Source organism: Eulemur rufifrons, chromosome 8 (assembly GCF_041146395.1).
Source record: "Eulemur rufifrons isolate Redbay chromosome 8, OSU_ERuf_1, whole genome shotgun sequence".
NCBI classification, from domain to species: domain Eukaryota; kingdom Metazoa; phylum Chordata; class Mammalia; order Primates; family Lemuridae; genus Eulemur; species Eulemur rufifrons.
The window spans coordinates 113784643-113806924 of NC_090990.1; the positions used below are offsets into that span (position 1 = coordinate 113784643).

At 39.9% G+C, this 22282-nt stretch overlaps 1 protein-coding gene across 4 annotated transcripts; it reads left to right on the plus strand.

Moving 5' to 3' along the window:
- Nucleotides 1–52: 52 nt before the first annotated feature.
- Nucleotides 53–7851, plus strand: WDR77 (WD repeat domain 77). 4 transcript variants are annotated; one of them, XM_069480839.1, is made up of 11 exons: nt 53–330; nt 573–758; nt 1800–1941; nt 2233–2282; nt 4403–4473; nt 4608–4662; nt 5116–5187; nt 5715–5823; nt 6142–6149; nt 6351–6438; nt 7053–7851. In XM_069480839.1, exons 1-11 carry the CDS (start codon nt 216–218, stop codon nt 7210–7212), a joined length of 1056 nt encoding a protein of 351 aa, XP_069336940.1. In that variant the 5' UTR covers nt 53–215; the 3' UTR covers nt 7213–7851. The 4 variants fall into 4 exon arrangements, with proteins under 4 accessions (XP_069336940.1, XP_069336939.1, XP_069336941.1 ...); XM_069480838.1 differs by lacking the exon at nt 6142–6149 and having other exon boundaries at nt 6370–6438; XM_069480840.1 differs by lacking the exon at nt 6142–6149 and having other exon boundaries at nt 6370–6438; nt 7059–7851.
- Nucleotides 7852–22282: the final 14431 nt, after the last annotated feature.

The following is a 22282-nucleotide window of genomic DNA, read 5'->3' on the forward strand; positions in this document are numbered from 1 at the left end:
TTTGTTTCTCGCGAGAACAGGCACAGAGCCTGTTGCTGGAGGGCGGCCGCGGGAAAGCGGTATGGAATCGGAGAAGCGATTCTCGCGAGACGTATAGTTGCCGTGGCCTCCAGAGAGGGGCGGAGGTCCAGAGGTACACCACGTGGGGATACTCTTGGAGCTGAATCTCCGGCCGGCGTCCAGTTTGGATCGAGGTGAAAGTTGGAACCGTGGAGATGCGGAAGAAAACCCCGCCCCCCCTAGTACCCCCGGCAGTCCGCGAGTGGAACCTTCCCCCTAATGCGCCCGCCTGTATGGAACGGCAGTTGGAAGCTTCGCGGTACCGGTCCGGTGAGCCGAGATCCCAGGCCCTCCCCCTGGCCCGAGTCGCCCCTTCTCGGGACTGACCCTCCTAGCTTGCCCTCGCCCTGCATGCCACCCTGACCCCTGGCTCGGGTCGCTGAGCCGTCCCCAATTCTGCCCACCGCCTTCCTGAGCTTATGTCCAGACCCTGCCCGCGTGCTGTTCTGTGCGGTCACCATGGAGACGAGCCCTTCCACTCCCTCACGCGCTGACAGCTTGTACCCTCGTAGATGGGGCGCTTCTGCTTGGGGCCTCCAGCCTGAGTGGCCGCTGCTGGGCCGGGTCCCTCTGGCTTTTTAAGGACCCTTGTGCCGCCCCCAACGAAGGCTTCTGCTCCGCTGGAGTCCAGACGGAGGCCGGAGTGGCGGACCTCACTTGGGTAGGGGACAGAGGTATCCTAGTGGCTTCCGATTCAGGTGAGTCACTTTCCCCTCATCCCCCTGGTAGAATGGAGCCTTGGGGTACAGACGGATGGGGCTGGTTTCAATCTTTGAAGTCCCATACTCAGTGCTTGGAGGAAACTGAGAGTGTTGGCCTCAAATGCAAATTCTTGTGTAGGTGGGAAATATCTTTTCCAAAATTATAAATTGTCTGGTGGGATTTCCTAGAAAAATCTATAACACAATTAAGAAATGGATTGGAACCATTTTTCTTCTGTATAGCCTACTTCCAACCCTGCAGCCCAGACCAAAGGTAATCTTGGTTTTAAAGATGATGCTGAAGCCAATCTGTCCTACCTGTCTCTTCCCATATTCTTCTTAATTGTCTTCATTCTGCTTTCTTTGTTGTGAATGTCAGGCTCAGCAATGAAGGCTTTAGCATTTTAAAAAATCAGAAATTAGAAGTTGGCAGGCATTGCATGGAAGTTTAAAAGTCCCACTTTTTTAAAAGATTGAGCTTCTCTGACAGTTGAGTTTGAATACTACATATTCAAGATAACTTTTGGGGGGGGGTTTCTATACTTATCTAGTCACTGTGCAAGACAGTCAATTATTCAACATTTTTTTTAAAGATTCTGCAAGGCATTTATTCAAGTAGTTCAGGAAATATTTATTAGTGTCCAAAGGATTGGGCAGGGTTAACATCACTGTACTGTGTGTTGCTTAGACAATTGTGGAGACTCCATTCTTATTTCCTGGGAACTGATTTTCCAGTGTTCTCTCACTGAAAGCAGAATAATGGCTTTTACAGGGTGTTCCATCTTTCCCTGTCTTTTTCTAGAAGCTTTCCCCACCTAGTTGTCTGTGCTGTCATTAGGAAAACAGTAATACAACATAAAGCCAAAAGGCTTGAAAGTTAGCTAAAACCTATAATGATGTGGACTTTGCTATTATAGGAATAACTTAATTTTTTAGTTTAGTGACAGTGACTACTTGAATCCTAGAAGTGAATTACTGTCTTGGTATAATCCAAGCTTATGTTTCTCTCACCTTCCTACCCTATTCCACCCCCAACAGGTGCTGTTGAATTGTGGGAGCTGGATGAGAATGAGACCCTTATTGTCAGCAAGTTCTGCAAGTATGAGCATGATGACATAGTGTCTACAGTCAGTGTCCTGAGCTCTGGCACGCAAGCTGTCAGTGGTAGCAAAGACCTTTGGTGGGTCCCTATTCTCATTGCTTCCATCTCTGGGCCTCCTTTAGGTGTTCTTACTATCCTGTTAACCTCACTAAGTAACGTTTAGGGCTCATTATAAGAAGCCAGTGACTGCTTACAGCATGTCTATAAGGTTTCCTTAGAGATTTTGCAATCCCTTGTAAATAGAACCATAATAGGAGTCCAGGAGGCAAAGACATAGGACATGTTGGTTAAAGAAAGTTCTTGTTTGAACACGTGTTTATATTGATAGCGTAGGTCAAGATTAAGTGTCTTTTTCCTTTTGCTTCCTAGCATCAAGGTTTGGGACCTTGTTCAGCAGATGGTACTAAATTCATACCGAGGTGAGTATTACTTTCTTTTCAATCCTGGCCTTAGTTGTTTTATTTTTATTTTCCTCTTTGGGCTCTTTGGACTTTGCTTGGACCTTAGGATCAGCAGTTCCATGTTCTCCTGTCTGATAGTTTTCTTCTAAAACTATAGGCACGCTCCAATATCCATCCCTTATCCTTTTCTCAATTTCCCTATTTCTGTTGATGGTCTCACCACCTTCGTAGCTACAAAGGGCTCAAACTCTCAGTCCTTTTTTTCATTCCTCCTGTTTCCCCACTGGCAGTTCTTCACCAAGTTCTTTTGAGTCTTTTTCCACTTACTTGGTAACTCACCTTCCTGTCTATTTCTAGCCACTCATTCACTTTCAGGCTTTACCTCACGCAGACAGTGGCACTCATCTCTCCACCTATAATCTTTGGCTCTTTTGATCTTTCATTGGTTTCTTGTGGCCTCTGCATTAAAATCCCATTTTCTTGTTACAGCATTTAAGCTTTGTTACTGTTATTCCTTGTTCAAGCATACCACACTGACTTAACCTAGTCACAGTGGATCCTTCACATTCTCGAGGGATAAACTATGAGACTTGCAAATCTTGAACTTTTGAATATTAACCTCCATAAAATATCTATTTTTCTGGCGAGAACCATCTCTTTAATGTTCTTCTTTCTGCTTACTTTCACTAACAGCACTAGCAGTTGACTTTATTTTAGGAGCCATTCTTTGTGAAGATAATTTCTAGAGCCTTAATGTGTGTGTGGCTATGAAATTTAGCTATATTATACTTCTCTTGCCTTTTATTTCTCAGACATATGATGTGCTTTCCTGGTTAATGCTACTCTTTTTCAGCACTGCCCCCATTCAGCCTTTCCCATTAGTTCTTTGTGTTTGTGTATGATTCCCTTCACTGAATTCCAAATCCTCTGAGGGTAGAGGAACCATGTGTTCTTCATCTTTTGTATACCAACGTGGTGCTTGTCCCAGAGATTTGATTTTTTTAAGTGAGCAATTAATTCCTTTTCTGACTTGTTATCCTGTTGGCTTTCTATGGATTCTAGGGCTAAGAAAGAACTAGGGAAGGTGGTTTAATCCCATCCTTCTGCCTCAGGGTAGGCCCATATTCAGACTACCTTGGAAAGTCTGGTTAAATAACTTTAGAGAAGGTGGTTTCCGCAGCCTCTAATTCATACGTAGCAGTGATTTTCAAAATTTAAGTAGTTACAAAAAAGATTATTTCTGGCATGTCATTTATTATACACTTACTTCAAGCACATGTTTGTCAAAATTTTGAATTTGTAGAATAAGCCTATTTAATTTATGTAAAATGTGTACCAAATAGCCTAACTGGCAAAAACCTATCTGCATTGTTAAGCCAGTTGGCCAAGTTAGACTAAATTTTCTGTCAGAAAAAGTCTGACTTCATTTTTAAATTCAGATAACTTGTTAGATATATACTTATGACAACCGTCTGTCATAGTTTTTAGTTCTTATTAGACAGAAACAAACGTAAGTCACAGAACCACAGTTGTGTTTATGGTGTGACTGAAGGGGATGTCTTTCTTTTGCTCTTTGGCTCTTAGGGAAAAGCTGCTTTTGTCCCTTAGTTTGGAAGCCTTACATGTATTTTTATACCTCTGAGCATTGTACCATGGAAAGATTTGGGATGGGTACGAGGTATGTGTTCCTTCTATAAAATGGGACACAGTGATTGTGAAAATAGAGGCAATTCAATTTTTGGAAAGAAAACATTGGAAAAATTGATTCCTTTAAAACTGTCAGTGCCCAGAACTCCCTCAAAAGTTTATGTATATTGCTTGGAGGCATGTGTATTCCAGTGTGAAAACTGCTATTCTAGAATTATTAATATTTAGCCCCTACATCCAGGATGTTTTAACTGTAAATTCCTCCAGTATTTCTCCTTCATTGTCTTTACTAATTCATTTTCTCACAAGCCTTTTTGGATTTTAAACTATTCCTCATAGGTTTTGCCTAATCCATAATCTCTAACAAAATTTGTTAAATTGTATTATGAGAACAGGTGTGTTTCTCACACCTCCCTGCCCCTTGATTGTACCTGGGCTTCTTATAATGCCTCAGCTTTTTCGCTGTCATATTTCTCCTCTCTCCTTTACAGCTCATGCTGGCCAGATCACCTGTGTTGCTGCCTCTCCTCACAAGGACTCTATGTTTCTTTCATGCAGTGAGGTGAGATACAACCTCCTCTCCTTCCCTAACCACATTCCAGCGCTCTGTAAGCCAAGGTTTCCAGTGTAGAGATCTCCTGGCTATTAGCTGCTTCTTTGGATTGTGAAGCCTTTTTCTGTTCTTCTTCCTTCTAGGACAATAGAATTTTACTCTGGGATACCCGCTGTCCTAAGCCAGCATCACAGATGGGTGAGTGTGAAAGCCAATAGTGAGAGTGGTACTAAGAACCCACCTGGAAGAGGCTTTCTTTGGCCAGAGTCAAATCGAAGTTGCCAGATGCCCAGTCTGGTCACTGTGACATAAGTGACATAATCTCCTTCTTTCCCAGTGAAGCTCTGCTAACTCCATTCTGTGCGATAAAAGGGCCAGTTCCCAGGTGGGAGATTTACTTTGTTAGATGGGTGGACAAAGGGGCCGAAATTGTTATCTTCATGCCTTGTTCTTGAGATTTGCCTGTCCCGAAAGGGCAGTAGGCCAGTGCATAAATGTAGGCTATGAGGCTCAAGGATGAGGACATTACTGCCTTAGCAGGGTTTGGGAAACCAAGTAAAGGTGCTTCTGGGATTTAGAGTGACCTTGTTTGAGAAGCTGCTGCTTCTGGGCTCTGAGTTTTGTTCCAGACCTCTCTTTTCTCCTTTGCAGGCTGCAATGCCTCTGGCTACCTTCCTACTTCACTGGCTTGGCATCCTCAGCAAAGTGAAGTCTTTGTCTTTGGTAAGACAGCGTGTCAGACTTCATATTGATTCCAGGAAGGGGGATCATAAGAGAGAAAGAGCTAACTTCATGAATTATGTTAATGGAGGGCTGGAGAGGTGGGGTGATCCCAAAGTAGTTTTAATTTAGCTTTAAAGAACATGATGTTTTTTTCCCCAGTGGATTTGATTCCTGATTCATTATTATAGCTCCTGTATTCTGAGTGTGGCTAAAAGTCACTGAGCCACAAAGCAAGTGGATTGCTGTATAGGGAATTCTGTTCTACTGTGGGTAGGTGTGGAGCTATCATGGTGATGAGACCATGCATATGGTGACATAGTTTGTGGTTAAAATAATAACTACTTCATGCATTAATTTGATTTATATAACCATCCAGTGACTTACTATTCATACTTTGCAGAAGAGGAAACTGATGCTCAGAGTGGTTAATTTGTCCACTCTTGAGGAAGAAGGATTCGAATCCAGGTCTAGCTAATACCAAAACCCATGCTTTTTACCACTATGACAGCTCCTTCTTTTTTCTGTAGGTGATGAGAATGGGACTATCTCCCTTGTGGACACGAAGAGTGCAAGCTGTGTCCTCAGTTCAGCTGTACACTCCCAGTGTGTTACTGGGCTGGTGTTCTCCCCACACAGGTACTATTTTTTGTCATCAGGGGCCTGGCGGATATGAATGGGAACAGCAAGGGGGGATGTGTATGTTGGTAAAGTAAAGTAAAATAAAGTAAAGCTGATTAGGTATTTTCTTAAATCAGATAGCTCTAGCTAAGGTTTCAGAATCAAAGACCTCTTAAGACCCTAATCCTTTTTCAGGTTGTACAGTCTCTGAAAATGGCTGAAATCTGTTCCCATTCCTGCTCAACACCCAAAATGATTAATAGTGTGGGCTTCTAGGGCTGTGAGGTTGGAAGAGCCTGTGTTTCTGGGTTACTGCTGAAGCTGTAGAGAGACCAGATGGGATAGTTCATTGCCAGGATGATTGTCCACCTGGCTTTGCTTCATTTCCTTCATCTTACCTTGGAACTTGTAACGTAGACTTGAGTGGTAGCCAGGCTTAGCCAAAAGTGGGGGTCAGGCCGCCTTCTCTGGGTCAGTGTATAGCGGGGGTGAGGCTGGGCCAGTCAAGATGATGTCTTGGGATCCATGGGCTTTACCTTTGACAGTGCTGTCTCCCTCTCCTAGTATTCCCTTCCTGGCCTCTCTCAGTGAAGACTGCTCACTTGCTGTGCTGGACTCAAACCTTTCCGAGGTGTAAGTATGTAGTAAAATCCTGTGATTGGGAATCAGGTAGGGGGAGCAGCAGGTACGCAAATCTTTTTTCTTTTCAGAAAAATGTGTTGTCTCTTTGGAGAGAATTCTCCATCTGTATCTGAAGGGCCTGGGTGATGAAGCAGGCAGATAGTTGACTGAGACCAGCACTCTGTTCCTGGGGCTGATTCACAACCAGCTGTGTCCCTGGTAGAGGAGGAATATGGGTGGAATTTCTAAGTCTAGCATTCCAGCCCTCTCCCACAAGGGGACAGTCTACCCTTTCCACATAAAGAGCCATGTATGTGAAATGCAACCTGCTATGGGATAACAGGCACCAGAAGGAAGAACCTGAATTGTACTCCCCTCTTTGCCATGGTTTGCTGCCTGATGCTGGCCCCTCGCTCTATCCACCATTTCTTCCTCCGTGAAAATAGAAGACCGGATCACATAATTGCTGCCATCCCCTGTGGACAGCTACATTGCTACACAGATGGTGAAATGTGTGTAACACACACAAAATATGTGCCCTGGATGTGCTGGGTTCTCTTTCTTTTCTAGGTTTGCTTTTTCTTCTTATCTGTACCATGCCTCAACTTTTTTTTTCTTTTTTCTAGGTTTAGAAGCCGAGCCCACAGAGACTTTGTGAGAGATGCTACTTGGTCCCCGCTCAATCACTCTCTCCTTACCACAGTGGGCTGGGACCATCAGGTCATCCACCATATTGTGCCCATAGAACCTCTCCCAGCCCCTGGACCTGAGAATGTTGCTGAGTAGATTGGATGTAAGACAAAAAGCAAGTCCCCCATGAGTATCCACTTCTTTGCCCCTGCCTCCTCAGCTTATGAGACAACACAGGAGCCTTCTATAGTACGTTGGTACACTAGATCTGTGCAGTTGCCATGGGCATTGTCTCCTAGCCCAAGAAAGGCTGGATTCTGGGATCCTGTAGTCACAGGGAGGAAAAACTTTCTTGAAAATGGATATGTATGTGTGTCTGAGTGTGTGTATAGATCTGTGGTTATTGGTGGGAGGGGAATAAAAATATCCACCCCACATATTCCCTGAGCACTGCCCCACCCTCTCGCCAAAAAAAATTGATAAAAGTGTTTTTTGCTTCCCATGTAACTGTTTATGAGGAATTGGCACTGTCTGGGTGGGGTGTGGGATGTGGGTGTCCCTGGATTCTTGGAACAAGCTCTTATACTACTCATAAGGATCAATTTTATTTTTTTATAGCGGTTAAGTCACCATTACCATGGGAAATGCTTCCAATCACAAAAATTCAGCCCACCTCACTTTGAGAAAGAGGCAGGACATGCCACAGTTTTATACAGGTCTTTGCCACTAAACTGCATCAGAAATCCATTTTCTGGCTGAATATGAAGTTTGGCTGGTACCTGTGTAAAGCCCACTCCCTTCCCTCTCCCCAGTGGTATTGTATATATGAGAGAGGAGTGTATTTCTGTGATAGATGCCATAGGGAAAAGTTTGGGGATGATGGAGAGCTTAAATAGGGCATCTCAGTTAAGTTAAAAATCTGGCATTAACTGTTAAAGAGAAATCTTTACTACTTTTCCTACCTGAAAATGACCTGGGGCCTGACCTCTTCTGCCTCTGGGCCCTGTTCCCTGGATGTAGAAAGTCTGAGTGCTGTATTTGTAGACTCCTAAGGTTTTTAAACCCAGCATCAGGAAGAGAATCAGAAATACTGGTTGGTAAAATAAAGAGTTTAGGCATTGTTGGCCTGTCTTTTTCGAAGTATGTGTGTTATGTGTAGTTAGACATATTTCTCTTACGTGAATCATCAGGGTGTCAATAGCCCATTATTTTTTCTGTGCATCTCCAGCTTCCCAAAATAGCTTGTTGGAACTTAGGGTGTAAACATTTATTTACTCTTTGGGTTGGTGGAGTGGCTATTATCAGTTAGAAGTCATGGATCAATTACTGATTGTATTGAAACTAAATATAAAACTGGGGCCAGGCACGGTGGTTCTCACCTGTAATCCTAGTACTTTGGGAGGCCAAGGTGGGAAGATCTCTTGAGGCCAGGAGTTCAAGACCAGCCTGGGCAACATAGTGAGACCATCTCTACAAAAAAAAAAAAAAAGAAGAATGAAGGAAATTAGCCGGTGTGATGGTGCATACTTGTAGTCCCAGCTACTCAGAAGGCTGAGGCAGGTGGATTGCTTGAGCCCAGGAGTTGAGGTTGCAGGCAGCTATGATCATGCCATTGCACTCCAGCCTGTACAACAGTGAGACCCTGTCTCTTAAAAAAAAAGAAAGAAAGAAAATATAAGCAGTTATGTACTTTTGAGGTTTGCAAGTTTAATTTATGAAACTTGGGCAATTTGAAGGAATATGGGCAAAATATTTCCAAGGAAAACTTACATGCTTCATCTTTGCCATGATTACCCCTGAGTAAAACATGGGAATTTGTAGTTACATGATCTCATGGGGTTGAGGTGGGGTGGGAATAAAGTCTTCCATTGTTCTTATAACTTGGGAGGGAATAGGAAGGGTATGTAGAATCACTTAAGTTCACTTTACAGAGGTAAAATTTAAATTTTGTGGTCACTTAGAGAAAGGGGATGAGGGGTGTGAACAGAGTAGGAATTACATTTACATAGCCCTCTTCCTCATCGACTTAAGATGGTGGAGAGAAGACCTAGTGAAAGAGGTAAGAATCCAAGGAAATATATATACGTGTGTCTGTGTCAAGGTGGTTAAAATGACATCAAAGAAAGCATAGTTTTTGAAGAACCACATTATCTTATTATAAAAAAAAGTTTGAATTCAGATAGATCTGTGCTGATGAGAATAATTCACATCTATTAATGATTGCCACCAATATATTTGTAAACCTAGTCAAAGTCACAGTAGGAATGAGCACAATTTTGGATGAATGTGTGTTACAGTGAGCAAAGAAGATAGTTCAGAATAGAAGGTGACCTCAAAATAGAAGGTTACCTTAATTAGAAATGTAACATCACATATCGAGTGAGTGATTCACTAGGTCCTTGACTTGAGCATAGTTCCAGTAGAGTGAGCATGGACTTTCTGATGATAGGTGGAAATGGGGTCAACTTATTTTTGTTTGTTTAAAAACATACAGATATTTTGCATTTAATTTCACTGGTTCTAAACACTGGAGTAAATCCATTTCTGTGTCATTGTTCTTACTCTGAAGTCAGTTAACCCAACCCACTATGTTCCTCTGCTGATCTCTGGTCCACTAGAGTCTAGGAGGCTCACCCCTTGAGTAGTGCTTGGAACCACAAGGAACATTGAAGGCATCAGACATTGGGCTGATTCCCAAGGTATCTCTCCTGCCCCACAGGACAGTTGGACTCTGATTCTTTAATAGCTATACAGGTATTACCTACTGGTTCACAATCACATCACAGCAGCAAAAACAAGCTCTAACTGCTCTGGGCCTCCAGCCTTGTTCCCTCGGGACAACATGTTAGAAAGGGCAAGAGATAGGAGGTTCCCTATATTTTGTGTTTAAAATTAGATTCAACTTCAGAAGGCTCTAAAACTTTCTTGCTACTTCTAGACCCGAAAGTAAAGGGCTCTGATTTTTATTCTTGCATTTTGAGAGCATGAGTAGTGTATCTTTGTATTTCAGTAGTTGTTTGACTTTGTGTCTACAAACTAAGTGAGAATAGAAAAAAGGTGTGTTCCAAGATACAGTTACATAAGCATTTCAGTAGGACATACACTAACTGTTTTTTTGCATTCTGGGAAGCTTTAGGGCATCTAAAGAAAGTTAACATATGCAAAAGAAGCTGAGATAATTCATATCCAGTCACTGTAGCAAGCTGCTTATTGGCAATCTAGATCACACTGAACATATTAAAATCACTTGTGCAGGAAATTGATGATGTTTGGAAAGAGTGTCAGCAAGCTGTAGTCTCAATTTCGAATTAAAATTTCTCTCAAGAACTTCATCAACAGACTACATACTACAGTTTTCAAAAAGTATACAAGGTAAGCAGACCACTCTTGGACCCCAAACGCATCTTCTTGTTAAATTCTCCATCAAAAATGGGCAATTATGGAGTTTTTTTTGTCTTCATTACATGATCACAGGACCAGTACAATCCAGAGGGAGAGGAAAGGTTAACTCTTGTTTCAAGTTGTAGACATAATCAGTGATTTTGCAATCTTTTATCATCTGGCAAAACATTTAATGTAATATGCCACTTACGGTGGAAACCCTCCTTGTCTCACAAATGATGATCTACAGCTTCACTACATAATGAATGGATCATCAAAATTCAAAAGATTACTATACAAATTGTTTAATCCCCAAACAACATTCTTTAATGTTAAGGTGGTGGTCTGGTGGAAGCCAACCCGTGTAATTGGTTGAAAGTTCCTTCAGTGAATATAGATGCATTTCACCTGTCCCTGTAGGGAGTGTCAGATTCTAGCTAAACATTTCACTTTGACAGGCACCATGTTATAAGCATTAGGGATTTTGGTTCCAAACTGAAAATTTCCACTATGGTAATAACTCTTATCTGGGGTCTCAGCTAAGTAAATTGTTTGCATCAGGAAATGCACTTCATATGTATAAATTAAATTAGGTTCTACAATCTCTGCAACTTGTCTCACAGAAACTGAGTAGAATTAGAATCTGGCTGATGTATGGGACTCTTTAAAACCATTATCCAACTTCAGTTTGCTTGGCAGAGTGAACATTAATGTTACGTTTAATCTAGGCACCCAGAGACAGGAGAGACAGCTGTGTGTCCACTACCATCTCTGGACCTGTGGTGGTGGAGTCCTTGTAACAGGACCAACCTGGGCCTCGTTTGACATTTTTTAGTTGGTTTTTTTAAAAAATTATAGCAAAATATACATAATGTAAAATGTAATATTTTAACCATTTTTAAGTGTACAATGTGGTATTAAGTCCATTTATATTGTTGTTCAACTCTCACCATCTATTTCCAAAACTTTTTCATCATCCCACACTGAAACTCGTTAAACAACGACTCTTCACCCAGGCCCTGGCAATCACCATTCTACTTTCTGTTTCTATGAATTTGACTGTTCTAAGTTCCTCATGTAAGTGGGATCATATAATATTTGGTCTTTTGTGTCTGGCTTACTTGATTTTATAAGGTGTTGACTTGTTCCTCAAAAGTCGGGTCCATCGGTCAGCAGCATTGGCATAATCTGGAACTTGGAAATACAAAATGTCCAGACCTACTAAATCAGAATTTACATTTTCAGAAGCTTCCCAGGTGACTTATGCATGTTAAAACTTTGAGAAGGCCAGGCTCGGGGGCTCACCTGTAATCCTAGCACTCTGGGAGGCCGAGGAGGGTGGATCGCTCGAGGTCAGGAGTTCGAGACCAGCCTGAGCAAGAGCGAGACTCCGTCTCTACTAAAAATAGAAAGAAATTATCTGGTCAACTAAAAATATATATAGAAAAATTAGCCGGGCATGGTGGCGCATGCCTGTAGTCTCAGCTACTCAGGAGGCTGAGGCAGGAGGATCGCTTGAGCCCAGGAGTTTGAGGTTGCTGTGAGCTAGGCTGATGCCACAGCACTCTAGCCCGGGCAACAAAGCGAGACTCTGTCTCAAAAAAAAAAAAAAAACTTTGAGAAGCCCTGATGTAGATTACCTATTGAGGACTCCAGATGGCTCAGAATTGAGGTAGAGAAATCATCAGTCATTCCATGGTGAGCAGCTATGATGTATCACAAACTGTTAGACATTGTGAGTTTTGGCAGTGAGCAAGATAGACATGCTTATCCTGCCTGCAGCAGCTTAGTGTAGGAAGAGAGAGACAGGACAGAATTAGTGTTTCAGTGCTAGCCAAAATAAATAAAGATTCCTGGAAAACGGTCATGTCTGAGGCATGAAGGAGTGATAAATTTTCCCTGGTGAAATGACATTTAGATTTTTTTAGTTTATTTTTACCTTAGAAATATTTAGTTCACAAATATTGTATGTATTCAAGGTGTATAACATGATTTGATATACATGTGTAATGATTATCACAATAAAGTTAACACATCCATTACCACCCATACTGTACATTAGACTCCCAGAATTTGTTCATCTTATAATGGAAAGTTTGTACCCTCTGATTAATATTGTCATATTTCCCACATCTCCCAGCCCCTGGCAACAACCATTCTACTCTGTTTCTGAGTTTAGCTTTTCTAGATTCCACATATACATGAGAAACTGTGTTTGTCATACAATATTTGTCTTTCTATTTCTGGCTCATTTCACTTAGCATAATGTCCTCCAGGTTCATCTATGTTGTTTCAAATGGCAGAATTTCCTTCTTTTTTATTGAATAATCTCGTGTGTGTGTGTGTGTGTGTGTGTGTCACATTTTCTTTATCTGGTCATCTATTGATAGACACAGGCTGATTCTATACCTTGGCTGTTGTGAATAAAGCTGTAGTGAACATGAGGGTGTAGATCTCTCTTTAATGTACTGATTTCTTTTCCTTTGGATATATACCCAGAAGTGGAATTGCTGGATCATATGGTAGTTCTATTTTTAATTTTTTGAGGAATCTCCATGCTGTTTTCTGTAACAGTAGTACCAATTTACATTCCCATTAACAGTAAACAATGGTTCCCTTTTCTCTATCCTAGGCAACATTTGTTATCTCTTGTCTTTTTGTAATGCCATCCTAACTAGTGGGAGATGATATATCATTGTGTTTTTAATTTGCATTTCTCTGGTGATTAGTGATGTTGGGCACCTTTCATGTATCTGTTGGTGATTTATGTCTTCTTTGGAAAAATGCTTGTTCAGTTTCTTTGCCCATTAAAAAAATTGTGTGTGTGTGTGTGTGTGTATATGTTTTTGCTATTGAGTTGTGTGAGTTCCTTGTATAGTTTGGATATTAACCTCTTATCATATATATGATTTGCAAATATTTTTTCCTGTTCCATAGGTTGCTTTTTCATTTTGTTGATTTTTTTTTCTTTACAATGCAGAAGCTTTTTAGTTCGAGACGTAGCTCCGTTTGTTTATTTTTGCTTTTGTTGCCTGTGCTTTTGGTGTCATATCTAAAAAATCTTTGCCAAGACCAGTGTCAAGGAACTTTCCCCCTTGTGTCTTCTAGGAATTTTATGGGTTCAGATCTTACATAAGAGTTTAATCCATTTTGAGTTAATTTTTGTATACAGTGTAAGATAAGGGTCCAATTTCATTCTTTTGTGTGGTGGATATCCAGTTTTCCTAGCACCATTTATTGAAGAGACTTTCCTTTTCTCATTGTATTCTTGGTGCCCTTATCAAAGATTAGTTGACCATATATGTATAGGTTTATTTCTGTGTTCTCTATTCAATTTCATTGGTCTGTGTCTATTTTCATGCCAGTACACTGTTGTAATTATTAATACTATAGCATTGCAATATAGTTTGAAATCAGGGAGTGTGATGCCTCCAGCTTTGTTCTTTCTCAGGATTACTTTGGCTATTCAGGGTCTTTTGTGGTTTCATCTGAATTTTAGGATTTTTTTTTTTCTATTTCTGTGAAAAATGCCATTGGAGTTTTTATACGGATTGCGTTGAATCTGTGGGTCACTTTGGGTAGTATGGACATTTTAACAATATTAATTCTCCCAATTCATGAACATAGGATATATTTCCATTTATTTGTGTTGTCTTTAATTTTTTTTATCATGTCTTATAGTTTTCAGTGTGCAGATCTTTTACCTCATTGGTTAAATGTGTTTATAAGTATTTTATTTTTCTGATGCTATTGTTAATGGGTTCATCTTCTTAACATCTTTTTTTTTTTTTTTTTTTTGGACAGTTCATTGGTATTGTATAGAAACACAACTGATTTTTGTATGTTGATTTTGTATCCTGAAGTTTTACTGAATTTGTTTATTAGTTGTAACAGTTTTTTGATGGAGTCTATAGAGCTTTCTATATTTAAGATTATATCATCTTCAGAGACAATTAAATTCTTCATTTCCGGTTTGGATGACTTTTATTTATTTATTTTTCTTCCCTAATTCCTCTGGCTAGGACTTCCAGTACGATGTTGAATAGAAGTGGGAACCCTTGTCTTATTCCCGATTGCAGAGGAAAAACTTTCAGCTTCTCACCACTGAGTGTGATGCTAGCTGTGGGCTTGTCATATATAGCCTTTATTATGTTGAGGTACATTCTTTCTATAGCTAATTTGCTGAGAGAATTTATCATGAAAGGATGTTGAATTTTGTCAAGTGCTTTTTCTGCATCTGTTGCATCATTTTCATTCTATTTATGTGGAATATCACATTTATTGATTTGCATAAATTGAACCATCTTTGCATCCCAGGGATAACTTCCACTTGATGATGGTGTATGACTCTTAATGTGCTGTTAAATTCAGTTTGCTGGTATTTTGTGAGGATTTTTGCATCTTTCTTCATCAGGGATATTGGCCTGCAATTTTATTTTTTTATAGTGACCTTATTTGGTTTTGGTATGAGGGCAATGATGGCTTCCTAAAATGAGTTTGAAAGTATTCCCTCCTCTTCAATTTTTTTTGAAAGAGATTGAGAATAATTAACATTAATTTTCTCCTTTAACTGTTTGGTATAATTCTGTGAAGCCATCTGGTCCTGGGCTTTTCTTTGTTGGGAGGTTTTTGATTAGTGATTCAATCTTCTTACTAATTACTGGTTCATTCATATTTTCTATTTCTTTATGATCTAATCTTAGTAGGTTGTATGTTTCCAAGAGTTTATCCATTTCTTCTGAGTTATACAATTTCTTGGTGTATAAATTATTCATAGTAGTCTTTTATAATCCTTTGTATTTCTTTGGTATCAGTTGTAATGCTTCCTTTATTTATAATTTTATTTGAGTCCTTTCTCTTTTTTGCTTGGTTAGTCTAGCTAACGGTTTGTCAATTTTATTTATCTTATCCAAAAATCAAATTGTAGCTTTTTGTTGATCTTTTCTATTGTCTTTCTAGTGTCTATTTCATTTACTTCTGCTCTAATCTTTATTATTTCCTTCCTTCTGTTGACTTTGGCCTTAGTTTGTTCTTGTTTTTCTAGTTCCTTAAGGTGTAAAGTTAGGTTGTTTAGAGATGGGGTCTTGCTCTGTTTCCCAGGGTGGAGTGCAGTGGCACAATCATAGCTCACTGTAGCCTCCAACTCCTGGGCTCATGGGATCTTCCATGCCCAGCTAGCCATCCTCAGAGAGTGGCAAATCTCCCTTGTGAAAATGTGAACTAATTAATTGTTTTCATTTTTTTAGAGACAGGGTCTTGCTATGTTTCCCAGGCTGGTCTCAAACTCCTGGCCTCAAGCAATTCTCCATCTCAGCCTCCCAAGTTGCTGGGATTACCTGGCTCTTTCTTTTTGCTTAATGCAGGTATTTATTGCTACAAGCTTTCCTCTTAGCACTGCTTCTATCATATCCCATAAGTTTTAATTTATTGTATTTTCATTTTTGTTTGTCTCAAGATAATTGATGATTTCCCTTTTGATTTCTTCTTTGACTTATTGGTTGTGCAGGAGTGTATTGTTTAATTTCCATATATTTGTCAGTTTTCTAAAATTTCTTCTGGTATTGATTTCTAGTTTTATATTATTGTGCTCAGAAAAGATACTTGATATGATTTCAGTCTTTTTAAATTTGCTAAGACTTGCTTTGTGCTCTAGTATGTGATCTATCTTGGAGAATGTTCCGTGTGCTCTTGAAAAGAGTGTTTGCTGCTGTTGGATGAAATGTTCTGTATGTCTGTTAGGTCCATTTGGTCTATACTGTTATTCAAGTCCATTGTTTCCTTATTGGTTTTCTGTCTGGATGATCTGTCCATTGTTGAAAGTGGGGTATTGAAGTCCCCTAAAATTATTGTATTGATGTATATTTCTCCCTTCAGTTGTATTAATATTTGCTTTATATATTTAGGTACTCCAATGTTGGGTACATATATTTACAATTGTTAAATCCTCTTGATGAATTGATTTATCATATAGTGTCCTTCTTTCTCTGTTGTGACAGATTTTGACTGAGGGGCTATTTGGTGTGATATAAGTATAGCCACCCCTGCTCTCTTTTGGTTACTATTTGTGTGGAATATCTTTTTCTATCCCTTCACTTTCAGTCTGTGTGTGTCCTTAAAGTTCACATGAGTCTCTGGATAGGCATCATATTGTTTTGTTTTGTTTTTTTGTTTTTTTTTTTTTCACCCATTCAGAGCCACTCTATGTCTTTTGGTTGGAGAATTTAATCCACTTTTGTTTAAAGTAATTATTGAGAAATTAAAAACTTACCATTGCCATTTTGTTATTTGTTTACTGACTGTTTTGTAGTTCCTTTGTTCCTTTCTTCCAATATTACTATCTTCTTTTGTGATATGTTAAATTTTTGTAGTAGTATGCTATGATTCCTTTCTCCCTTTTAAAACATATATCTACTAGAGATTTGTTGTGGTTACTACAGGGCTTATATAAAACATCTGATAGTAATAGCATTTTAATTTAAGTTGTTATAACAACTTAACTTCAATTGCATATAAAACTCTGTACTTTTACACCCCTCCTACATTTTATGTTATTAATGTTACACTTTACATCTTGTCATATTATGTGCTCATTAACAATTTATTATAGCTATAGTTAGTTTTAATAGTTTTGCTTTTAACTTTTATACTAGAGTTAAAAGTGATTTTTATGCCACCATTACAGTATTAGAGGTTTATGAATTTGTACATTTATCTTTACCAGTGAGTTTTATACTTTCATGACTTTTTATTTGGTTGCTTAGTGTTCTTTAATTTCTACTTGAGTAACTTCCTTTGACATTTCTTGAAAAGCAAGTCTCATGGTGATGAACTCCTTCAGCTTTTGTTTGTCTGGGAGTGTCTTTGTCTTTCCTTCATTTCTGGAGGACAGCTTTGCTAGATACAGTATTCTTGTTTGGCAGCACTTTTTTTTTGGCACGTTGAATATATCATCCTGCGTCTTCCTCCTGTCTTGCAAGGTTTCTGTTTGGAAGTCCACTGATAGTCTTATGGGGGTTCCTTTATATTTGATGAGTCTCTTTTCACTTGGTCCTTTAAAGTTTCTCTCTGACTTTTTACAAATTTAGAGTATTCTTTGGGTTGATCTTTGGGTTGATCTTTCTTGAGGTTCTTTAAACTTCATGTATTTGGATCGTCATATCCCTGCCAAGATCTGGGAAGTTTTCAGCCAGTGTTTCTTTAAGTAAGCTTTCTGCTTCTCTCTCTCTCTTTTTTTCTAGAACTCACATAATTTGTATAATCATATACTTGTTGGTATCCCATAGGTCCCTTAAGCTTTCTTCAATCTTTTTTCTTTTTCTTCATCTAATTGGCTAGTTTCAAATGACCTGTCCTTGAATTCACTAATTCTTTATTCTACATGTTTGAGTCTGCTGTTAAGGCTCTCTATTTATTGGTTCTGTCATTGTATTAATCAGCTACAGAAGAGCTTTAAAAAAAAAATAAAAAATATCTAGTGCTTTATTAAACCTCTCATTTTATTCTCGCATTGTTTTTCTAATTTTATTTATTGTCTGTGTTTTATTACATCTCACTGAGCTTCTTAAAGATTATTATTTTGAATTACTATTCAGACAATTTGTTCATCTCCATTTCTTTTGAGTCAGTTACTAGAGCATTATTAGTTTTCTTTGATGGTGCCATGTTTGCTTGATTCTTCATTATCTGTGTAGCCTTATGTTGGTGTTTGTGCATTTAGAGGAGCAAACACTTCTTCCAGTCTTTAAAGACCAGTTTTGGCAGGTAAAGTCCTTTTGTTGTTGGGTCCCTGACCTGAGAGAATTTCCCCTGGGATCACAGTTGAGTAGGGTTGGAGCTAGGTCACACAGCTGCTGCTGAATCCACAGTAGGGTCCACAGTTTTGGGGCCTGTTAATAGGGTCTCTAGTGGGTGTAGCTCCTCTCTGGTCTCTGGGTAGATTGGACTGTCTCCAGGACCATGGTCAGTAGGGCTGGTGCTGGGATGAGCACAGATGGAGGGCATATTATCAGGTGTGTAGATGAGTGTGGTTTCCTCCAGGTTCCTGGAAGGGCTCTCACTGGGTCACTTTGTGAGGACCTGGGCAAGTAGTACTGGCCCTGGACTATGGCTGAGAGGGACTGGAACTGAGTCACAGGGATGTTTCAGGGTCTACAGCTGAGACTGAGGTCTGCAGGCCTGCCTCTGGGGTCAAGGACAGGTGTGTCTCCTAGTAGAGAAGGGAGGACTCCCCTCAGACTGCAGCTGAGAGGGGCTAGACTGAATTTACAGGGCCATTTCAAAATCCATAGTGGGAACAAGGTTAATGGGCCTATCTGCAGGTGCACTCATGGGTGTGTCTCCCTCTGGGTCCTGGTGTGGGCAGGATTGTGCTCAAATTGTGGCTGAGAAGAGACGGAGCCAAGGTATCAGGCTGTTTTAGGATCTGCTGTGGGGCCAAGGTTGGTTGGCCTGCCTAAGTGGCATGGAAGGATATATCTCCCTCTGGGTCTGTAGGCAGGCAAGATTGATCTCAGACCACAGCTTAGAGGGACTGTAGATGAGTTTCAGGGCCATTTCAGGGGCCACAGCTGGGACTGAGGTCAGCGGGCCTATCACCTAAGGCATTAGTGTGTGTGACTTCTCCCAGGCCCCTTGGTGGCTGGTTTTGTTAGCAGGACTCAGGCCAAACAGGTCTTTTGCTGAGTCCGCAGAAAGATGGGGCCATTTTCAGATTTGATGCTGGGACTGTGGTTGGTGATTCAGCTACCTGGGCATGTGTCTGCCCTCTCAGAACAGCTCTTCTAGGTCGTAGGCTCCCACATTATTGTTGCTGTGGGGAAATAAAAGCAGAGGACCTCATATTCTGCCATCTTGCTGACAAATGACATTTAGATTGAGTCCTAAAGGTTGAATATGGGCTAGCTGATAGTTGGGGCTGGGGAACAATTTCAGAAAGAAGTGATAGTATGGAAGTCCTGCTGTAGAAGGAGCTTACAGCATTCTAAAAAAGGAGATCACTGCATTTAGTGTTAGATGAGGCAGGGGAAGAGTAAAACAAGATGAAGCTAGCAATGGCTGGATCGTGGATGCTGTGATCTCTGGTAAGAATCTCAAATGGAGAAGTAAAATGTATGTGTTTTTAAAATAGATTGTGTAGCTGTGGTTTGCAAGGGAGGCTATGGAAGCTTAAAGGGGCCTAGTTTTCTTTCTTCATCTCTAGGCCCCTAGGCTTGAACTAGGCTTGGCCATTTAGTCATATTCATCTGGGACTTGAATCTAGAGGAAATGCTGCAAAGATTCAAAGAGTGGGTAGATGGTAATGGGTGATAGGAGCCCAGTGGCAGCAGCACCACTGGCAGTAGTGGAATTTCCGAACTAGACTTCCCATGGCAGGATGTTGGCAGTGTCTTTTACAAGTAGTCTTTCTTAGATCCTGTCTGTGTGTTAAGACTGATTTTATAGCATTTCTATTGATTCTGAGTTGTCTTACAGTTTTTCCATTGAATTTTTGTGTTGATTAAGTTAGCTAGAGTTGGTTTCTGTTGTTTACAACCTGAGTACCCTAACAATTATTGTCTTGGTCAATGGGGGAAGTGGTGAAGGGTCTAGTAGGTTGGAAATGAAATAGAAGCTATTGTTAAAGTTTTTTTTTTATTTCAGTATATTATGAGGGTACAAATGTTTAGGTTACATGTATTGCCTTGGCCCACCTGAGTCAGAGCTTCAAGTGTGTCCATCCCCCAGATGGTGCTCACTGCACCCATTATCTGTGAATATACCCAACCCCTCCTCTCCACTCCCACCTGCCCAACACCCAGTGACTGTTACTACTATGTGTGCACGTAAGTGTTGATCAGTTAATACTGATCAATAAATCAGTTAATTTGATGGTGAGTACATGTGGTCCTTGTTTTTCCATTCTTGTGATACTTTACTTAGTAGAATCGGCTCCAGCTCTATCCAGGATAATACAAGAGGTGCTAGATCACCATTGTTTTTTGTGGCTGAGTAGAACTCCATGGTATATATATACCACATTTCATTAATCCACTCACATATTGATGGGCACTTGGGTTGTTTCCATATTTTTGCAATTGTGAATTGTGCGGCTATAAACATTCTAGTGCAGATGTCTTTTTTTTTCCTTTGGGTAGATGCTCAGTAATGCAATCGCTGTATCAAATGGTAGTTCTACTTTTAGCTCTTTGAGGTATCTCCATATTACTTTCCACAGAGGTTGTACTAGTTTGTAGTCCCACCAGTAGTGTAGGAGTGTTCCTATCTCTCCACATCCATGCCAAAATTTATTGTTTTGGGACTTTTTCATAAAAGCTATTCTCGGTGGAGCTAGGTGATATCTCATTGTGGTTTGATTTCCATTTCCCTGATGACTAGAGATGTTGAGCACTTTTTTTATATATTTGCTGGTCATCAGTTTGTCTTCTTTTGCAAAGTTTTGGTTCATGTCTTTTGCTCACTTTTTAATGGGGCTGTTTTGATTTTCTCTTGTTTACTTTCTTAAGTTCTATATAGATTCTAGTTATCAGCCCTTTGTCAGATATGTAGCATGCAAATATTTTCTCCTATTTTGTAGGCTGTCTGTTCGCTCTAATGATAGCTTCCTTGGCTGTGCAGAGGTTTGGACTGAGAACACAGATATAAAACAATCCTCATATTGTCATCTATTCTTTGACAAAGCAGACAAAAATATACACTAGGAAAAAGAATCTCTATTCAATAAATGGTACTGGGAAAACGATATCCACATGCAGAAGATTGAAACTGGATCCCCACCTCTCACCTCTCACAAAAATCAGCTCACAATGGATAACAGACTTAAACCTAAGGTGTGAAACCTTAAGAATTCTAGAAGAAAATGTTGGGAAAACTCTTACAGATATCGGCGTAGGCAAAGAATTTATGAAGAAGACTCCCAAAGCAATCACAACAGCAAGAAAAAGAAATAAATAGGATCTGATCAAGTGTTGTCACTTTCTGACCTGGATTTTGAAAAGTCACATGAAAGGTTACTTTCACCTTTCAAAAACCAATTTTTGTAGGTTAGTAATATTGCCCCCAGGTGGCAGCAGCACATTTTTATGTGTAGGTGGGAAGGAGAAAGTGTATGAGAAAAGCAGTTAGAGTAGCTTTCTATAAAAAAATCAAATATACATATTTTCTCATTATCATTAAAGCTAAAAGCTTCATGCATATTGAAGCAAAGAGAGCTTGAGCACACCAGGCCTAGAGGAGGATGCTGTGGTGAGATAGAGGTTCTGAGTTCAGACAGACCAGATCTGAGACCCCCAGTTCCACCTTTTATTAACTTGTGATGTTGGGGAAGTTGAATTAGCCTCCACAGGATGTTGCAGTGATTAAATGAAATACGTGCCTGGTACAAAGTTGGTGTTCCATATGTGGGAGTTATGGTCATCATAAGCATTTCCTTGGAAGCTCTTAAATTTCCTTTAAAAGCTTATTTCTGTAAAGAAAAATTAAATCATACGCGTGAAGTTGAACTTTCTCTGGGTTTGTGCATAGCTTCAGGGTAGAGTCATGACAAGGTTCCATGCCAACTACTTTACTTAGAGAATCATTTTGATATGTGGCCTTTTTCACTCAATACTTCTAAAACGCTGTGATATAAAAAACTATGTATAAATGGTATATAGAAAATCATTAAGTGTGTCATTTGCTAGATTGAAAAAAAACATTAATGGCTTCTTACTGCTTACAGAATTGAGTCAATGTTGCTTAGCATAACATACAGGGTTCACCTTACCAGGTTCTAATCACGTAAGCCATCCCCATGCAGACAGCTAGTACTATCTACAGTACCTAGCCATGTACTACTAGTATAGTAGTC